Source organism: Coffea arabica, chromosome 10c (genome assembly GCF_036785885.1).
Source record: "Coffea arabica cultivar ET-39 chromosome 10c, Coffea Arabica ET-39 HiFi, whole genome shotgun sequence".
NCBI classification, from domain to species: domain Eukaryota; kingdom Viridiplantae; phylum Streptophyta; class Magnoliopsida; order Gentianales; family Rubiaceae; genus Coffea; species Coffea arabica.
Genome location: NC_092329.1, coordinates 13,764,092 through 13,785,787, shown reverse-complemented (window position 1 = coordinate 13,785,787; position 21,696 = coordinate 13,764,092). Strand labels below are relative to the sequence as shown.

General features: G+C 35.0%; 1 protein-coding gene across 3 annotated transcripts; it reads left to right on the top strand.

Moving 5' to 3' along the window:
- The first annotated feature begins 2,326 nt into the window (after nt 1-2,326).
- LOC113713921 (DEAD-box ATP-dependent RNA helicase FANCM-like) lies at nt 2,327-18,203 on the top strand. 3 transcript variants are annotated; one of them, XM_072069552.1, is made up of 23 exons: nt 2,327-2,500; nt 2,578-3,022; nt 3,503-3,646; nt 4,268-4,350; nt 4,457-4,571; nt 5,459-5,550; nt 6,818-6,872; nt 6,966-7,087; nt 7,161-7,274; nt 8,102-8,295; nt 8,501-8,631; nt 9,889-9,949; nt 10,076-10,146; nt 11,385-11,434; nt 11,514-11,679; nt 12,039-12,166; nt 12,266-12,604; nt 12,678-12,744; nt 13,784-14,428; nt 14,516-14,947; nt 15,128-15,179; nt 16,456-16,605; nt 17,384-18,203. In XM_072069552.1, exons 1-23 carry the CDS (start codon nt 2,450-2,452, stop codon nt 17,994-17,996), a joined length of 4,320 nt encoding a protein of 1,439 aa, XP_071925653.1. In that variant the 5' UTR covers nt 2,327-2,449; the 3' UTR covers nt 17,997-18,203. The 3 variants fall into 3 exon arrangements, with proteins under 3 accessions (XP_071925653.1, XP_071925652.1, XP_071925654.1); XM_072069551.1 differs by having other exon boundaries at nt 13,772-14,428; XM_072069553.1 differs by lacking the exons at nt 2,327-2,500; nt 2,578-3,022; nt 3,503-3,646; nt 4,268-4,350 and adding an exon at nt 5,121-5,207 and having other exon boundaries at nt 4,556-4,571; nt 13,772-14,428.
- Nucleotides 18,204-21,696: the final 3,493 nt, after the last annotated feature.

The following is a 21,696-nucleotide window of genomic DNA, read 5'->3' as shown; positions in this document are numbered from 1 at the left end:
AAGCTTTTTGGATGGGCGGCATATCAAAGCTCGTTGACACAAATCAAAGACTGTAGTACACAGCGTATCCTACATGCAACAAATATCTAAAGGCAAAGCCAAACTGGATTATTCCCTGCACATCCTGCAACAAACGCATACATGTTGTGACAAGGTACAACACACTTCACATAAAAAACCACATTTCCAGTCAAAACAACCACTCTAGCCAACAAAATGAAAGCAAATGCTACAGATGCAGGGTGACAGTGGAACCGGTGATCACACTTCAACAATAACACTGGACATCGATGGTCACGATGGCAAACAACTGTTGCCATTCAGCCTAGCAGAAATTCAGAGACAGGAAGCTCAAGTATACATTTAATCTATTACAATATACAATACATTTCAATTGTTACATAGACAATCCATTTAACTTTTTTGTGGAATCTGTCCTACACTTGCATACAGCACAATGTCAACCATGAAAAGATACAAGAAGCTATCTAAAAGAACAGGATCATCTGCCTCGTGAAGAAGCCACAAAACATGTACTACTCAACACCTACTGAGAAATACACACTGCAGTCATTGTTCATGTCAAAAACTTCACCCAGGAAGAGAAAGATGCTATCATGAAATACACCATCAATTACGTAGAGACATCAGCAACATGGAAGACTGATCATGGCAAAATAGCCCAAAAGGATGCAGAACTGCTCAATACCCAGCCACCAAAACTCGACCTCGCTATGAAAGCCAAGTCCTCAGAACCAGCAGAAACAATGGACTCCATTCCTGAAGAAGACACTACTGTCACTAACGTCCAAAGCTCTCTAGAAACTGCTAAGCCACCAGCAAAGAAGGCCCGCCCCTGAAGAGGCACAAATATGCAAAAACACATCAAGAGTAGTAAATACTACTACCTCCAATAAAACAGCTTCAGCATTGGTGACAATGCAAGATGGTCTATACCACCTACTTACAAAAGGAGCCATTGAGCATCTAACCAAATGCTGAAGCTGTAACTAATACCATGGTGCTTGAACTATCAGTATTTACTTATAGGCGATTACACCTTTGCTATGCTTCTTATAATATTGTAGTGTCTTCACATATTTATAGTCCATGCTGCCTTCCTATAGGCAATTACGCCTTTGCTTAGACCACTTTTACATTGCATTGTTTTGTCTTTCCTGAATCTTTGTAGTGACTTTTTCATTTCTTTCGGCCACTATCTTCATGCGCTCATGAATTGCAGTCCATTCATGGACTCACCAATTCTCTCCATTTATGCCGCTCAAAGATTGCTATAATGAACAGGGATTGTGCATCTTCCTTTTTGTTAACCATCCGTTTTTAGCAGTACCATTTGTTCAAAATTTGTTAACCATCTATTTTTAGTTCTTTTTGCTTTGGAATTTTCCATGTTTTTGAATTAAACCTTTCCAGTTCAGTTCAATTCCCTTCTAAATGAAATCTTTCAAGTCTTAGTTTCTGATAAAGCTAAGATTTAAAGATTGATAATATCTATATGATGATTGATTTGCTGTGCAATAAGAACACCCTACATCCCTCCCCTCACACGGGTTACAACTCCCGCGCTTAGCGCAGGTGCCACCCCTAGTTTTGATCTATATATAAGTAATCCCATCTCATCCTATCTCTAACCAAAAATAGGATGAGATTATTTTCTAAGACAGACAACCAATCTAATATAAAAAGCCAACCAAACACTAGATAACAAAGATTATTCATCCAAGAATAACTCAACCTAAGATGAATAATTCAAGAATAAGTAATCCTCTTTCATCCAACCCATGAACTAAACGCATTCTAAATCTGATACATTTGAATGAGTATTATATTAAGTGATAAATAAATAATTTATCACTTATTTTTTGAGCAAATTTTATTATAAAAATTCAGTGCCACTTAATGAATTCAAATATTTAATTTTTGAGTATCAAATGCGCATGAACAGTTAATATCTGAATTTATTAAATTTAAATACTGAATTAGATTATCAAACAGAGTCTAAGTCAAGCAATCCATTCAAATCTTCGATTTTACCTCTTAATTGAGATGAAGATTAAAAAAAAAAAAAAAAAGACAAAAGCTTTCCACCCGTCTTAACAAGCTTGTGTGCTGAATCATTTGGTTCTAAGTACTCTTTCTTATTACAACTATTGCATCCCAATTTAGAAAGCATTTATTAAGTTTTTGTTTTCTAATTCCTATTCCCGCTATGGTTTATTATTTCTTCAATTCCATACTCACGTGCCAATACGGCACCGTTTAAGCATCTTCTCTTTAATGTATATTTCAAATAATTTTATTGATGGGTCAAAATTCACCATTTTGCCGCCTTCTGGTCCCTTTTCGCTTCCTCCTCCTCTAGCTCCCCATTCCCCTTGCCTTCAAGAAATTCACACACCCACACACCCACACACACAGAGAGTAAACTATGGCCTCCTCCTCCTCCACTCCTCTCCACATCGTCGACCAAGATAACGACGTAAGTCCCATTCCATTTCTAGACTCATCTCTATTAGTAACAATTTTATGAATTTTTTTCCCTGTGAAAAATTGCAGGAATTTGATTGGGAGGCAGCAGTGAGGGAGATTGATGTGGCCTGTGCTCAAACCACAACTTCTTCTACAAATTATTGTGCTAATAACGGTTCTAATCACGTAATTAATTGCAAAATCCCTACTTATACTTCTTCAAATCCGAGAATTCAAGAAACCCACAAAAAATCAGTGCCCAATCAGAGCAATTTTGCTTATTTTGCTTCTTCTTCCCGGCAATTGACTCTAGATAGGTTTATTGGGATTGTTCCCAGAAACTCCAATGGGCACCAGAGGGAAAAGCACTGCAATGGGTTTTTAAAAAACAAGAATAATAATTTTAACAGTAATTGTCAGATTAATGTTGGTAATAGTGGTGAGGGACAGAAGGGGCAAGCTGAAGATGAAGAAGAAAATGTCGGCTTTGTGAAGATTGATCCTGAGGCAGCTAAGACTTGGATTTACCCAGGTTTTTTTTTGGTTGAATATCTACTATCCCTATTTATTGCTATTTTTAATACTTAGTAGTCAAGATCATTTTCCGTATACTTTTTGGCTCGATGATATAGGCTAAGCTCTGTTTGGATTTGTTTTTGGTTTTTACATTATTGTGGGGGAATTCGAATTCTATGATAATGTCTGCTTGTTTGATTGCCGTTTTTGCTTGAAGATATGGGTTGAATAAGCATGGAAGGAATGTGTAAGTTTTAGTAGATGATGATATTTGGAAAAAAAGTTTTTGACATATTTGACTAAGTTGTCAAGTGACTGGGACATGTAATCGTGTTTGGGGTTTATTACTGTAACAAGCACGGATCTTTCCGCATTTGAGGTGTAGATTTTTTCTAATGTTGGATGTTTTTTGATTGAAACTATCTTGATTCTCTTGATTAGATTTTGTACTCCGCACTCACTTGTACACTGTTTCATATGTGATGTTTGGTTGCAGTTAATATCCCTCTTCGTGACTATCAGCTCAATATTACGCGGACTGCTTTGTTTTCCAACACTTTAGTGGCATTGCCTACTGGGCTTGGGAAAACTCTTATTGCTGCTGTTGTAATGTATAACTATTTCAGATGGTTTCCAGAAGGTAGAATAATGCTTTGTAAGTTGCTTTATCTGTGTTCTCCATTCACATGATACTGATGGCGTACACTAATTTTACTATCATTCAGGGGTTATTACCTTCTGCTTAGCAGGAGGCATAATTTTTCACACCATGTTTATTTATTTATTCATTTATTTCCTTTAAGTAGCTTAAGGTGGTGACCGGAGAATAGTCAACATTGCCTGGTTGTAGACTGTACTAACTTTACCATTTATTTACTATTTCGATTTAATTGTATATTTTTGTATGATTTTGGATGAAAAATGATTGCTTTTCTTATTCCGGGGCATCTGTGACTTCATTTAATGCTAAATGCAAAATATGCTAATAGGGAAAGTTGAAGTTTTCTAACTTGGGTAAATGACCTTTCGACAGTCCATTGTTTAAAGTGATCGCTTATTCGAAATAGTATTTTTGAACAGTTAAATACTCTGTGTTTCTGTACTTTTTTAGTGCTTCTATTTGTCCACTGAAAAAGAGTGGTAGACAAACATGCTGCAAGGTCAGAAGCTTGTTGGCGGTTTCTTTTTGCATCCTGAAATTGTGAATATACATCCTCTTTATGTGGTAAATAACTAATTCTTGTGCTTACATTCATGGTAGGAAAAATTGTATTTGCAGCTCCTTCTCGACCACTTGTACTGCAACAAATTGAAGCATGCCATAATGTTGTAGGAATACCACAGGTAAGGCAATTATGGCATTTAACTTGCTATTTTTTTTTCTAGCATCACTCAAGAGTTTTTCATTTTTTGTCATATTCTGAGAAGATTGTCATCATACTGATTGCAGGAATGGACTATTGATCTGACAGGTCAAACAAGTCCCACAAGAAGAGCAGACCATTGGAGAAGTAAACGAGTTTTTTTTGTTACTCCCCAAGTTCTTGAGAAAGATATTTATTCTGGTGAGTACTCTAATTTGCATATGCTTTTGGAGCATCAACCTTCTAGCATTGGGCTTACAATTGACTTTAACTTGGTAGTGTCCAGAGAATAGGATGTCTGACTGTGGCATAGATCTGATTTACACTAGCTTGTGGTTGATTACCTGTTTCATTGGTATTCACTTCCTTTTTGTACTGGATAAATATAATATAGGAGATTTATAGTTCAACCTTCTTCTGGAAACAATATTTACTGTATGACTGAGGACCATGTAGTCTGAAATTTATTGACCCGATTTATATGCTTTTTGTAACCACTTTATGTTTCTTTCAAGAAGTATAATTTAGGAGATTAAAAGATTAACGTTCTTGTGGGAATTGTTGAATATATAGCAGTTATGAGAAATTACTGTATAAAACTAAATTGGTTGCTTAACAAAATTCATTCATTAGTCTCTCTAGAAGTAAAATGATAGTTAAAGCCCGTTAATTGTTAAGGTGCTTTGTGCAAGTTATTTCAGAGCTAACAAGATTCCACTTATAAAGATTCTGTTAATTTCATTGGTGCAGAAGTTTGAGGTTCAAAAAACAAAAACCTCTAAGTGCATGGTGTCAAAAGAGAATGGGATATTGAGCAATGCTGAATGATTTCTGATGGTTGGACATTAAAATTTGGCTTGTTTATCTTTCTTCTGTCTTCTCTGTTACATCTGTTCTGCTTGTAGTCAACAAGAGCGGTTATGCATTCCATTCTATTTTGGGATTTAGTGCTGGAAATGTTGGAATTGGATTTCATATCTATCTCTCTAGGTGCTATGAAAATATCAGACTTCACTTGCCGATTGAAGAAACTGAATATATTGAAGCAATATGTTTACATATTATGCTAAGGGAGCGATATCTTGTAGGTTCATGTTTGGTGAAGCATCTTGTCTGTTTAGTGGTTGACGAGGCTCATCGTGCAACAGGCAACTATTCGTATTGTGTTGCAGTTCGTGAGGTTTGCTCCGTATCTCTTACATGAATTGTTTTACTATAATGTTTGTTCTGTAGGGTCATCTTTTAAATTGGTTGAGGTGATTGTGTAATGTGCTTTACTAAATTCAGCTGATACATACTCCTCAAATGTATAGCATTTTGTGTTTATTGTCACTGGTCTGCTGTGGTGGTTTGAGAGAAATCTCTTGATAATTCACTTTTTTGTATAAAAGCTTTCCAGTTGAATTATTTTTCTTCCTCTATCTCCTCTCTCCAAGGTTGGAGAAACAGAGATGACATGTTTCTAATTTGAGCCCTTGTGGGCAATTTGGAAATTAGCTTCAAGGTAGGAGTTCATGCAGCATTTAAACATTTGTAAACAAGTAGAAAGTTGGGAACTTTTACCTTTCTGCAAAGTGGTATAGGGTCGTTAAAGGGACTGCATGAGGAAGCTGTTTTCCTTGAAAGGCAGCTAATTTGACTAAGGTTGGTACAACAAAGCATGCACTTAAGTCAATTCCACAGGGCCTTGTAAGTTGACATATCCTTGGAATAGGTTAGGTTCCTTAGATCCTCTGCTGAAAATTTTTCTGTAAGACGTCACCTCGGTAGCTTTCTCTCCTAGCATATTTCCTTTTTGTTTTTCTCCTGTTTTAAAATCTATTCTCAGGGCTAGTTCTCTTCCTCACCAGTACCTGTGTCAGACATGACACTAACTTGTGGTGGTATGGGATCTCTGTCTGACACTTCATCTGAACTTTGGACAAATCAAAGCTAAGGAACCCAAGAAGAGGAAAGAGTTTGCGAGCAGGGGAGAAAAGGGTGCAATCTTGAATCATGGTTGATGTAATTGTGTGCATGACTCAGATTGTCATTATGACTGTCATGTTGTATCTCAGTAATTTTACACACCTAGATAGATATATCTATTTTTGAGCATGAGCAAGAAACAGGAAGTTGCTTTGTGTCACCCTATTTGCTGAATATGATACTTACAACTAAGCATACAAGAGAGTTCCCCTTCCTCTCCTAGTCGTTGGTTGTGTAACTGAAAATTAAAATTAAAAAATGAATGAATCTGAAATTCAACAACCTACATGTATGTGGCACCTTAGCCTGACTCTGCACGACATATGCACCTACACTTGATGTGATTTGGCTTACTTTTTTTTATGGGGAAAATTTCCTAGAAGATGAAGTTTTGAAGATTGATGGCATTAAGGTCATTTCAAATGTGTTATTTGTGGAATTATCTTACTAATTATAATGCATTCCAAATGATCGTGTAGTTGATGGCTGTTCCTGTGCAACTCAGAGTATTGGCTTTGACTGCAACACCAGGATGTAAGTAACAACCGAGCAGTCTTTATCTCTGTGATACACAGGTTTTCCATCTTAGGTCTTATTTTACATGTAAAGTTTTGCTGTAAAAATCAGCTAAGCAGCAGACCATCCAGCACGTAATCGATAATCTTCAAATATCAAGACTTGAATACCGAAGTGAAAGTGACCCTGATGTGATTCCTTACGTGCATGACAGAAAGATAGAGCTGATTGAGGTAAATAAAAGTCATCATAATTTTTTTTGAATCCCAGCTTTCATTGTATAAGATGCCACTCTAATGCTGCTAGGTTGCTATGGGCAATGATGCGGTTGAAATAAATAATTTGATCTTGGAAGTAATACGCCCTTATGTTGCTCGGCTTTCTGCAATTGGGGTACTTAAAAATAGAGATTGCCAGACGGTATGCTTCTTTTTGTTCAAAAATATAGTTGGCTAGGTTATTGATCCTTTTTTATTTTTCTTTTTTGTTTGGTGGAGTCCATGAACTCTGGTTGTTTCACTCTTATTTTGTTGCCACAATAGTTATTTTTCTTGTAAGAATTATGCAGCATGAGTTTGATGTAAATTCCAGTTCTTTTTCTTTTCTTTCCAATAGATATTCAGTTTATTTCATTATAGTCTAAATTCTCAATTGTCATGGTTTTACCTGTAGTTCCACAAAAATTTAGCTATGGACTGATCTATAAGTGCTTATCAAGCATGACTAAGTGTCTGTTTTCTGTTACAGATCTGTCAGACAATATTGAAAATGTTAAAGCTCCATTCTCTCATCTGCTGTAGATTTTCCAGTAGGATTTGATCTTGGCAAATTTTAATTATTCTTTTTTTTTTTAAATAATGGCATGGTAGGATGGGACAATTGGAAAGCTAGAAAACTTGTGGATGTTTTTTATTTTTGTATGCTCAGTATGTGTACTGAGATAGTAACAGATACTCAGCGTTTCCTTGAAGGTACCTTCAGCTGCAAATTACCTTCAAGTAAACTTTTGCTCTATAATATGTATATAGGAATTATATGACCAAATGTAATCTAGTTAGCTTGCAAAATAGTTCTGTTGTTATTTTTCTTTCTTTATGCATTTCACCATTTTATTGATCCTTTTCAGTATTGAATTTTCTTATCAGTTTCATCAGCTCTTGACCTTTCTAGCAAATTAATTGCAAGGACTTTGTTCCTCATAGTTAAGAAGGCTCGTGATTCTCTTTAAACTTGTTGCTAAATGACAGTTAAGCCCATGTGATTTACTCAACTCGAGGGACAAATTTCGGGAAGCACCACCAGAAAACCTGCCTCATATTAAGTATGGAGAAGTTGAAGGATATTTTGGTGTACTCATAACGCTGTACCACATCAGGAAATTGCTGTCTAGCCATGGTATAAAGCCTGCATTTGAGATGCTTGCAGAAAAATTGCAACAGGGGTAGTGTTTTCTGCTACATTTCTTTGAAGATGCAGGATTAGATATTCTAAAAATGTCAAGTCAACATTAGTTCCCACTATTTCTTTCTTTTAATTTAATTTTTTTTAAAGGCACAACATTCATCATTTTGGTATGTATGCACATCCGTTTCCATTCTAGTAAGCTGTGAATGTCTTATCTTACAATTCAAGCAAAATTTTTGCAGGTCTTTTGCACGTTTTATGAGTTGGAATGAAGTTCTTCTAAAAGCAAAACTTCTAATGCAGCAAAGCATATCTCATGGAGCTCCTAGTCCCAAATTGTCAAAATTGCTGGAAGTCTTGGTGGATCATTTTAGTATGTAACGTGACAAAATGTTAACTCTTTTTATTTATTTATTTATGAACTACCTATTGATTTCTTCCAGCTTTGCTAGGTAACTTAGATTTGTTGGATATCTGGAATGGTTTGAAAGTGGTACTGTTGTGTTCTGGCATTGAAACTTCTTTTTTTTTTTTCCTGTTATTTTAGTTGGGTTAAAATGGTGACATGCATCTGTACTGCTTAGGGAAGCATTAACAGTGACAAAAAGTTCTTTTTTTACTTCCACTTTTGCTGTTTTTTGTATTCTTTTTTTGTCCTAGGAATATTCTTGTTCTTTTTCCTGACCAAAGTTCCCATGTGCGTGCCAGCAGCAATTTGGTGAACATAAAAAACTTGGTGAAGTTAACACAAGGATGTGACTAAGTACTTGTTACAAGTTTGTGCAGTTATTCAACAATTTGATTATTGTAATTGTGCACATATTTGAGACAAGGGATAGGACATTAACAGCAACCTTTTGGAAGCAAATTGGATATATTTGAGTTTTTTTTTTTGCCTCTGAATTTGACTTATAATCTAATGGAAAAATGGCGATACATAGGTAATTTGGCAAGATAGTATAATAACACAGAAAATAATCATGCTAACTTGTTCATTGAATCAACAGTGATCTAAGGCACAACCATACTGAATAGATTGTTTGAAAATTAATGCGGGATAGAAAGCTCTAAGCCACTGTATACCTGTTTGAATTATCAGGGCCTCACTAGGTGCATATATAAAGTGGAAGAATTGCTCAGTTGGATGAGATTGATGGGTATGTTAGGTGAGAAAGTTGGATGGATTATCAAGTTTGATGTACTAAATGATGAAGCTTATTCACCACATGTTGTGGATTCTTTCATAGTAAAATAAAGGATTGTTAGCTATGTGGTAAAAAATTCCAAATTTTGACAATGCAATATGCATTTTGTTCAATTTAGTGTGACCTGCAAATACATTGTAGTTATTGTGGAAACGGTTTCTGAGCTTCACATTGAACCTTTGACTGCAAATACATCTATTACATCTCTGTACTTATTGTGGAAACGGTTTCTGAGCTTCACATTGAGCCTTTAACTCAAATATTTGTCATGAAACTTCAGTTGTAGTTTAAGCTCTACTGATACATAGACCATAGAGGATTTGTGGGCCATTTTCGCTGCTTCTTTACATTATGTGTGCAAAAGAGACTAGAGACACTCTTATATGGATATTCTGACCATTTTTTTTTTTTTTGGGCTTGGGCAGAAATGAAAGATCCACTTGAGTCAAGGGTTATAATTTTCTCAAATTTCAGGGGAAGTGTAAGGTCAGATGAATACATGATATATTCATTCTTTATTTGGAAAAACTCTGATTCTAGACTTGAAAATCGTAGAGTCTAATTCATGTTCTTACACCTTGTAACATTTGCTGTTATCGATTTTGATTTCAGGGATATAATGAATGCATTAAAAGACATTGGGGAATTTGTAAAAGCTACTGAGTTCGTTGGTCAGACTTCAGGTTTGCATTCTTGGTACTTTCATTTATCATTGTCTTTGAGAACAGAGGATGCTTTTGATCTCATTTTCTAGTTTTCCTGTCACCTATCAGCTTAAGCTACATTGGTTAAATGGGTAACCACTTCTTTAAAATCTTCTATATGCCTCCTTGTGTTTCCTAATTATTCCATTAACCCTTTCTCCTTGTACATGTTGCTTTTCTGATTTGCACACCATTGCTTTCCTGTTGTTTTTGGATCTGATGTTAATAAAGTTATGAAACTGCCATTATTATTTTGCTCAATGCTGTTTGAGTAAACATTATTATCATCTAGTGAGGATGCTTGCTGAAAGAAGTTGGTAACCTCAGTCTTCTTTCACTAGGAAAGGAAAAAGAAACTCATAAGCAGGGCAAATAGACATTATCTGCATGGCAATTGGGATCCGCTTTCTTTTCTTAATGAAAGCAGTTCCTACGTTGTAATGTTGGAATGCTTGAGTATGCTTGCTAACATTTGTGCCTTTATGTCCACCATAATGTGCAAATATAGGGCATCTACAGGGTGTAGATCACCATTAGCACACTGGTGGTTTACTATATTTACTCCTAGGATTAATCTTAGGGCTTGTTCTCAGTTGATTGTCACCTGATTGTAAGATTCTGATTTTGAATAATCAGTTTTTTTTTATGTTCTCTTTTGCTTTTGCATCTAGATTTTTTTATTTCTTAATAGGCAAATAAGCTAAAATTTAGTATCTACCAAAGTGTAGCTTTAGCTGATTGTGATATTTCTTTATAATCACTTTCCATAGTCAAATTTTGCAAACAATGACAAGTGCTATGACTCATGCTACATAATCCTAGCAAATTTTGAGAAAAAGCTCCTACTAAAGACCTGGAAAGCTCTTTTTGTAGACATGGTATGCACTTGGATTTGCTTGTGCAAAATTTTTTACATTGTCACTGCATAGAAGAATAATCCTTACTGCTAAAGAATTCTTGACTTTTGGTCACCTCATGCTGCTAGATATACATTCTCAAAGAATTTAGCTGACAAGACTGTGTCAGTTTTGGCTAAAAAAATATATAGCTGCAGATGAGATGCGAAAGTACTTTTGTATCCATTTTTAACATGCAATTGGAAACACCTTGCCCTCCATATATTCTGAGTAGTTTTTCTCCTTGTTTACTTGGAAGGTAAATAGTTACCCAGACTAAACGTGAATATTTATGATTATTCTCTTTGTTGGTTTCTGCAGGTAAAGCATTAAAGGGCCAGTCACAGAAAGTTCAACAAGCTGTTTTGCAGGTTTTTTTTCCCTTTTTTCCGATGTTTGAATTGATAATTTCGCCATGGTATATTGCCTAACTTCGACATTTCCATGTAGAAATTTAGAGCTGGTGGGTACAATGTCATTGTTGCAACTTCAATTGGTGAAGAAGGTTTAGATATAATGGAAGTTGATCTTGTTATATGCTTTGATGCTAACATCTCACCATTGAGAATGATTCAGCGAATGGGCAGAACTGGAAGAAAGCATGAAGGACGAGTAGATATCCTTGTCTAATCTAGTTAATGGGCATCTCGTATTTGATACTGATTGGGTTCACTCCATCTGATTTTGCATTGCATTAGTTGAATATTTTAGGTCAAAGTTGAAAATGTTGTCTAGGAAAATAAAAAGTTTGGGAAATGTGGGGGCAGTGGGAGCTAATAGTATTATCGTTTTGGTCCAATTACTTGTAATATTGATGAATAAATTTTGCCTTTATGAACTATGTAAAACTTAGGGTCATTTAAAATAGCACGTCATGTAAAACTGGATATGTGGTGCATTTCTTTATGCTTTTGAAGTCATTAAAAAATAGTAGCAGTTTTCATCTTTGCCCACATTTTTCTTAACAAGCTTTACTTGTTTTAGCTTGTGAGGGGTCTGAATTAAAGGGCTACATGAGGAAACAAGCCAATAGCAAGGCTATTAAGAAGCACATGAGAAACGGGGGAGCAAATAGTTTCCAATTTCATTCAAGTCCGAGGATGGTATGTTTAGATTGTACCGGTTTGTTATAGTACCAGATTGTTATAGTTTCATGAAGTCCTTACTTCTTCATTTCTGATTATCTATTTTCAACGTTGCAGATTCCGCATGTTTTCAAACCAGAGGTCCAGTTTGTAGAGCTTTCAATTGAACAGTTTGTTCCACGTGTAAAGAAAGTGAATGATGATGACCAGCCAATCCAGTCGCCTGCATATAAAGCCAAGTTAACAGATGCTGAGAATGACTTACTATCTAAATATTTCAGCACCACCAGGGAAAACACTTGGAAACCATCACTTATTGCCTTTCCTCATTTCCAAGCATTTCCGTCCAGAGTACACAAAGTGCTGCATTCATTTAGGACAGGGATTCTAATAGATGCAATGCAATGTTTACAAGGATTACCATTTTCTACATGCAGTACAGCTGTTAAAGTTGAGGTCTGTCTCTTTGGTAGTTTTGCTGTCTTATGTTGAATTGTCGCTATTTGTTCACTTTATTTGCATTGTTCAGGATAGTGCCTCTCCAGAACCATGCTCAGCAAGTGAAGCTCTTGAACAGTGTAATGGCAAAATTAAAGGTAAGGATGTAATAGACAGCTAATAGGCCGCTCAATTTTTCCTTTTTCTTAATTGAATTCTCAGAAGAGAAGTCTTGGTGCATAACTGCATCTTCTCGGCATGCAACTCCTTGAATTTAGAGAAATTCATGACATCAATAGTTGCTATCAAAGTGTAAAGGTTGCTGCTGAAACCTTTTTATCCACATTCAACAGTTGGTTTAAATCTCCTTGCGTTCAATAGCATCCTACGATCTGTACCCTTTACATACTCATTTGAATGTTATGCTGGTCTGTCTGAAATTTACTATTCATTCAAAATTATTTGTTGTTTTCTCTCTCTGATGCTGAAGTTTGGCAGAAAAGGGAAAGGAAAAAGTGTTCTAATATTTTCAAAGTGGGTTACAAGTTTCCTTGCCAACGTCAATCCACTTCAAATTGCAGTCACAGCAGTTTCATTTCATGGACCTATAGACCAAGTTCACCTATCATTAAATTTCTCCTGTTTTAGTCTGTTCATAAGTCATTAGGTTTTAGAAAGTAACCAAGACCGAGAAGGTCTGTCATACACCTAAACTGTTTTATTAGGAAAAAAAATGGAGTACATCAAAAAGAGAATCTAACATGGCCACAGTGCTTTCTCTCCAACCAAAGTATTCCTCTAGCAAATTTTGGATTAGCAGTTGCATTTTAATCAGAAAACTAAAGCATTTACTAGTGTTTGTGTTCCACCAGATGTCATCCATCGTATGATTCTTTTATGGTCATCCTAATGTCACATTGTGACTTGTATGACGGCTATGTAATTTTTGAAGTTTAGTTTGAGCTTGTTTTGATTCTGAGAATATTCGGGTTCTCATAAGAGTACATTTTTCCCTAACCTCACTTGATCAATAATATCCAGTCAAATCTTTCAGCTAGTTTATCTTTTTATGTAATTTTGTACTTTAATATTTGAATGTGCGATTGGATCTTAGTCTGTCCTACAATTCTTTGTTATATGCCCACCAAAAAAGCCATTACATTTATGCTACATAATTTTTTGAAGCTTTTCTTACAGAAACAAGCACTTCTGGGGACTTTCCTATAGAGGATTGCATAAGAGAAGTTTCACTGGCTAGTTTAGAGCCCAAAGAGGATTTAAGAACTAGAGAGGATTCCTATGCGCTAGGTTCTCAAGGTTCTCAATGTAAAAACTTGGTCCATTCCTTTCTCTTCAGCTCTGGATTGATATCTGTAGATGATCTTGGGACAGTACAGGTTTTATCTGTGTCACAATTTCCAGTGAAAGAAGTTCTGCTTTCTAAAATTATGACTACCAGCAGAGCAGCTCCATTCTATCATCTGAAACAAAATATTGCATGCATTGATGCTTCCACTTATGTATGCGAAGAACGTGTGGGGAATGCAAAAGATGATTCTATATCCCAGATAAGATCCAGTCAAGATGACAAAGATTGTGCATTTAAATTAAACAGCTGTAATGCATCAGGAGAAAAAACTTTAGGAGAGATTATTCTTGAGACTCCAATTCCCAAGCCAATGTCAGATGGAGGTGAGAGTATTAATAATAGTCCTGAAGATAGAGCACCTATGTTGTTTGCTGCTGAGGCCAATGATGATCCAATGGACGTTGAGTTTAGTCCCAGGCTTACTAACTTTATGGAGTCCGGTATTGTTCCAGAATCTCCTATAAGCAGTAGTGGTATGTATGTTCCATTACTCAATGCTTGTCTAAATAGTTACACTAACTCCCAAGTCCAAATTATGGTAATAATCCTATGTTCTTTAGGAATGCCGGAGATTCAAAGAGATGATATTATGGTACCAGATCTTGTTTCAACCCCCATGGTCCATGCACAGTCAGTAGTGAAGTATTTGGGGCAGAATGAAATTAATGTCATTTCTTCGCTGACCAATGATATTTCTGCAAAACAAATGAAGAATAGTACTCCAGCAAGCAAATTTAGAACTCCAACTGTTGATGAATGTCGATCTCCTTTCATTAAATCACCAGACATTGGCTTTAGCAAAGACTGGCAATTGAATCCAGGAGGAAATTCACATGGTGTTAAACAAAGATGCAAGTTTAAAAGATTGCGCAAGCATGGAGATCTCTGTAGGGCTAAGCCTCAGGATTGCAAAGAACAGACAAGTGGCCCCACCAGAAACTTCACAAGTTCTTCTGTTGGTGCAGATGATGGTCAGAATCATCATCATAGAGGTAACTATTTTAACTTTATTCCTACTTGCATTCCAGGATTGTCATGCTATCAAGGTGGTACATCTTCCTTGATTTCTGAAAGTCTTCCAGACGTAAAAAGCTACTGGGAATTGCAAGTTACTACAAGTCAAATTTTGACTGACAATTGCTAATTTCACACTTTGATGCTGTTACATGCAGGCGCGAAGTTCATCTCAAATAGAGCCAAAGTGTTTGTTGAAGATGAAGCAGAGTAAGTATATATTATTTCAATTTCCACATGTAAATATAGTTATATGTGTACAGCTTTTATTTTTAGTTTTCCTTTTCCATGGGTTAATCATACTAAGGAGATTTGGAAGTATGATTATCTGGCTGATCATGTTGTATAAGAGTTAATGGGAGGTTCAGAAGAATCATGTTCATCGATAAGTGATGCATGCTTTGGATGTGCTACATAGGAGCAGCAATAGTAGAAAAGTAAGAAGGCATCCTGCAAACTTAAGTGAATCTACTAGAGAATATTAAAAGATAAAACGATGCAGAAGGACAGTTTGAAATATTCTTTTGTATCTTTAGCACATCTGTTGTCCACGAAACTGGATAGGAAGAGAATCTCCTTGAAAGCAACCTTATATGTTTTTGGTTGGTCTTGTGAGTTTTTACATCTATATTGCATAGTAAACCTGAGGAAAACTTGGACTGATAAATAAGCATTGGTGTGACAAGAATTTAAGAACATTTAAAATCATAAGAGAAGGAAAATTTTGGCAGATATGGTTGTTAAGAGAAGTATTGTGATTCATAATTTTGCACCTCTATTGTAAATGCTGGTAAGTCTCCCAAACTGGGAAACAGAGTGTCTTCTTCCCAATTACATTGACATGGTACCAGAGCAAAATTTTGGGAGACTTTTTGAGCAATGAAAAGTTTCTTCACCCAAAAAACTAGAAGAGGGTGAGGACTACCTATTGATAAATTATACATGACGTGTTGCTTGAGAAACTAATTTAAGTATGTTACCTTAGCTTTTCTAAGGCACTTTTGGCATGTAATAAAATAATTCTGTTGACACTTTAGGCACGAATTACAATATGTTTAGCTAATCCTATGATAGAAGAAACTTGAAGTTCAACATTAAGATTGAAAGATTAAAAAATGAATTGATCTTATTTTGAAAATCATTAGAAATGAGTAAATCTGAATGCAAGCTGGACAATCCTAGTGAACTGTACAAACAAGTTCAACAAACATTATGGTAACTGTATTTTGCTTAATTAAGGGCAACTGTACAGAAAACTGAGTTGCAACTCAAAGTGGGAAAAATGAGATAAGATTTCTGCTAGTACTTAAAAATAGAATGTCACGTTATGTTGATAATCACTGAATACATCTTGTACAGGAGTAATTTTAAATTCTTGCCTTGAACATCAGTATTTGCCAATCTATTCTTTGGTCTCAAAGAAACACTAACACTTCATTGTACTTGTTCTGGTGCTATTGAATAAAATTTCCTGTTGTCATTTCAGGGTATCTTTGGAGGTTATGGTATCTTCTGATGAGGAAGATGAGCAGGAGGACAATTCATACGAAGATAGTTTTATTGATGATAGAATAAATCCTACAGCAAAAAGTACTCAAGCAGAAGAGAGTGGTATTGATATGATGGCTGTTTACAGGTTTGTAAAGTTTTTCTTGATCTTGTTAGATTTGCTTTTATTTTTTCCCATATGCCTTGCTTCATTGCCAGTTAATATTTGCTAAGTGCTATTTAACTGGCTTTACATTTTGTACATGAGGGGCTTGGGCATTGCATAACCTAGTATAATTCAGTCTAGGGAGGATATGAATATGCAGCATGCATTATTCAAGTATCTTTAATCCTAGTTACGCTGAATATTAAGCTGTCTTCTCTATTGATAATATGGTTATTTCATGCATACATGGCATATTTATACCAAAATGAGTGTTCAAGCGAGGTAGTTTAACAGATGTGAGCAACAGTTTGAAGTAGCTCTTTTGGTCATAATAGTTATGGGTTGAAAAAATAAGTCTGGAATATAGACCTTTTGTTTTCCCAGCCTGTTTAGTTTCTAAGGTTCTAGCTTTCTACTGACATGTTACAACTATGTGCTTTTTGAACATACGTCTACCAAATCTTTGGCTCCTGATATATTTATTCCCTGCGGTTCTCTTTTGTAAACTGGGACCAGTTTATTATCTCCTCTATCTTGTTATATCTCGTACCCTTTTTTCTGGTTAAATTGGGTTGCCAGCTGTACAAATTTTTACAACCATGGTTTTTTTCATGGTAAATCTTCAAGCTTTCTTCTGATCTTTATATTTCTAACAAATGCTTAATGATTTGGTGGATTGAAGCAAATAACTTCATTTTTGGTTCCCGTAATATGAGCTTGAATGTGCTCTTTTTTAAGTCTAGTTAATCTTTTGACACAGGCGTTCCTTGCTCAGTCAATCACCATTAGTAGGAGTGGCAAATTTCTCTGAACATTTTACTCCTAGTTCTGATGTTCCAAGAAATGAAAGAACAAGCACTTCAGGATCAGAAAGTCATTTGGTTCAAAAGCCTGAGAATGGCTTAGAGTCTACCGCCAGGAATTCAGCATCCCTCCATTTCAATCTTGACAGAGTTTCCTCAGATGCTTTGCTCTCCAGAATTACTACTTCTCCAAAAGAAGAAAAAAGCAAGATGGAGAATCGAAAGAGAAAATTATTCTATAAATCTGGTTTCTTACCAGTACATAACTTAGAAAAAGAGTTTTTCGTTGGTTCTGTCGCTTCTGGACACGACTCTATGTTGCATGAACAAACCGACAAAATTCAAGAAAATAGCAAAACGTTTCTGGACAATGATATCACAGAAAACAGGAATATCTTTGATGACGATCAATTCTACAATGCCATTGATCTTGATGCTATAGAAGAACAAGCTGCCAAATTACTTGGATTCAAAACGGACTACTCAAAACAGAATCAGGTACCTATTGCTGAACCAGTGCCAGTAAACCCTTCTCTTCTAGGTTCTCCTTCTTTTGATCTTGGAATTTGATTCTTAAGGGTGGTTAGAACTTACAAGAGGATTATACAGGAGGTACAGGATTTCTTTTTTGTACATAGAGATCTATAGTGAAAGTTGTATATATCTTGTATTGCAAAATGAAAAGACGCAAGTTTATACATGGAATCAAATTATTTATGTTGTAGTGGCAAATTGGTTGAGCATACAATTAGAATCTTAAAGGCTACTTTGCTCTCATCATTTACTAGTTTCAAGGATAATTGTGGAATTAAGGACACTAATACTGTGATTACATACTATTCGAGTAATTCCAGATTCCATGCCTTGACTAATGTTTCTGGTAACATCTTAATACATTGCAATTTCAAAGTATTGCCTTGGTGCTGAAGCAGTTAATTGGGTGGAATTGTAATAAGTTCTAAAAGTTTTCTTGTTCTCGGTTGATTATTTTAATTAATTATAGATTCTATTTTTGGATAATCAGTTTTTATAATGTTCTCGATTATTTTTGTATTTTGGTTATGAATTTTTTTAATGATTAAAAAGTTAAAATCTATAATCACTCAAATAGTAACTTTTGCTGATTCTCTATAATCAGATTTTATAAAATTTAAAGCAATCGAAGACAAGACCCAAGTGGTTGTAGCATAGTTGTGCGCAATTTCATTTTGCATTTGGAATGCCAAATCTGACAAGCACTGTGGTGGCACCACTTTATTCATAAAATTTTTGTTGTTAAATTTAGTTTGCACAGAAAAACATAAATGAAAAGGCCAACTTGTGAGCTGTATTTTAAATTTACAGATTTAAGCAAGGATGAATAGTTTTCCATACGTTGTTATCCACGAAACTGGTAATGATTGCTAGTTATACTACTATACTACGTGAATATATGATAGTTTCTTCTCGTGTGATTGATATTTTATCTGAAGACGAATTAACTGAGATTATGTAATATCTTTTCCTGAAATTTTTCTTCATTTTATGTAATTTATCAAATTTTAACTGAAAGGTTTTCGCTCATTTTTTTTAGAGATTTGCTAGTTTCTTAATTTTATTGTTACTTTATCAATATTTCCGCAACTTCAAGACCTTGGTTAAATCGATACAGAGGTAAGACATGCTAAATATGGAGATATGTTTTGGCTCATTTTTCAAATTCTTTTACTGATAATTTTTCCCCGCTTTTGGTTGTTGAAATTTGTTAGTTACACAAAATTTAGATCACATGGTCGATAATAATTTACGTATATGATTACTAGTTATTTGCCTAAGCGCACTGTGTATGTTAAGATTGCTTGACGCTCATAGTTGGTCCTGTATACAAACACTAGAGAATCTATTTTTACTTATGACACTTCTTTGTTTTTCATTTTTTATTTTCTCCTCTCTCTCTCTCTCTCTCTCTCTCTCTCTCTCTCTATGAAGCAATCAAAATAAACTCAATGAAATATAGGAGTGGCAATGAGTTCAACGAGTTTCGATATTAGTATATTTCAGTTCAAACACAAACATACTTACCTGAGCTCGAGCTCTAGTTGGAGATCAACCAATTACATATTCATGCGCTCGAAAGTGACTCAAATAAACTTGGAGGAACTTGAGCTCGTGCTAACTTGAGAAAGGAAAGAAAGCTTAAATCAAGGTCAAGCTCCAGTCAGAATTTGAGTTTTTGAACAAGATTTTGGATATATAAGCTTTCGAACTGAACCTATTAAAGTTCAAAATCGACTCTAGAAAGTGTGAAGTGGCGGGTCAATTGGTTATTCGTCTAACCAGTAGGTGGGTGATTGAATCGGTCGGCCATTAAGATATATTCAAATATAATTTCTCTTAATTTTTAATACAAGAATACACTATAGACATTAAAAAAACAAATGAGAGATTTAACTGACACTCCATTAAAACTTTTCCTGCACTAATAAAACATGCACAGGTTTTGTATTCTAATCTTGTTATCAGCACTCCACTAATATTTTTCTTACAAAATCTAAAGAGCCTGCCGGTTGTTCAAAAATCCATTGCATTCCCGATTTAACCTAGTTCAGGCAACGAGTTATTGACCAATCAACAAGTCTGCTTCTTTTCCGATTAGACTTCTGACCCAAACTAAGTGACCGGATCATTAGTTAGTTACACAGTTGAATCACTAATTCATGCCATATTTAATAACTATGATTCAAACAGTTCGAGTTTGGCTCAAACTCGAATAGAACATTTGATTGAGTCACTTGTTTCATTGTCATTCCTTGTGAAATCTGAATCTAGCCATTAATTTTCAGTTGTCACTCTTTTTGTCCCTTTTTTTTAAAAATTTTTTTGGTGGTAGCCTCTTTGATGCGTTGTAATCTGTAATAAACTAATAAGTGAAATATGAGGTCAGACCAACATGAAAATGCAACACATGTTCTTGTAAAGCACAAAAAGTTAGAAGAGAGAGAGAGAGAGAGATAGAAGATGGGGTGGGGGGTTATTAAATGATTAAATGGAGGATTAGTTATTATGTGATTAAAGTTGCTTAAATGATTGTTCTAAAGAATGTTTGAAAATAAACTAACACGAGTGACTTTCTATGTAAGATTGAAGAATTTATCTTCCAACTGTGATTGCAATGGCATCATAGCAAAGAACATAGGCCCGGGGGGGGGGGGGAGTTGGTGAAATCTTAAACAATCTCTGTAACATAATTAAACCAAACTTCTTGGTAGTAGCTGTTTTTAATTTCTAAATTAGAAGTACAGTCAAATTTTGGTAGTTTAATTGTTTAAGATATAGAATAATTATTTGGTAATTTTTTGTCTTAGTATACAGTAATTTCCTACTAAGTACCATGTGCAGTATGGAAGGTGTTTAGTTATTGTTTTCAATTGAGAAGAGTGAGACGATAATTATGAAAAATTAGTGAGAGTCTTGGTGTTTGTAAAGGTAATTATGTCTAGAATTTATGCCTATCCCAATATGAGAGTCGGATGTGATTATTATTCATTTTATTATAATAAATTTCTCTTCTCCTACATATTTTTATATGTTTCATATATGCTTTTGCTATGCGTGTTTAGGTACTAACAATCTCAATTCACTTTTATCATTTATACATAAGTGTTAAAACTCGTCTTCAGATGGCAGTATGTGAAGATGTGAAGGGTGATAAAGGGTTTTAGACTAAAAATCCACTTTATCATGAAATTAGCAAGCTTGCAACTCAACAATTACAAATGACAGCATTTAAGCTCTAAACGCGGAAATAAAGGATTTTTAGCTCTTAAGAGTAATTGCTGAACTCTGTTACCAATGATAGCACTTGAAGATCCAAGATAAGAGGCAAAACAATTGCATTGGTAAGAGTCAATTATTGGCTTGGGATAATACTTTTAAGACATCTTCGGTGTCCAATAAAAATCCTCATTTAGTTACCTTCTATAGTAATATAACGAATCCTCAACCGTTAATTCATCGGGCTACGGCTAATCTGACTTGATCATGGACGTCGAAAATTAATTTTTTTTTAAAACAAAAACGCATAAAAACAAGAATAGATAGTTGTTCTGCTTCTGAAAATCAAATCCAGTCAAGAGCATTTGTTCGGATGCGTGTTAGTACCTTCGGACAAAAAGACCCGTTAGTACATCCATTGAATACTTGTGGTTGTTGTTTGATGTACATTTAATTAAGTTCACGACCAAAAAGCAAAAAATAATAATAATAATAATAATTAATTAATAAAGATATT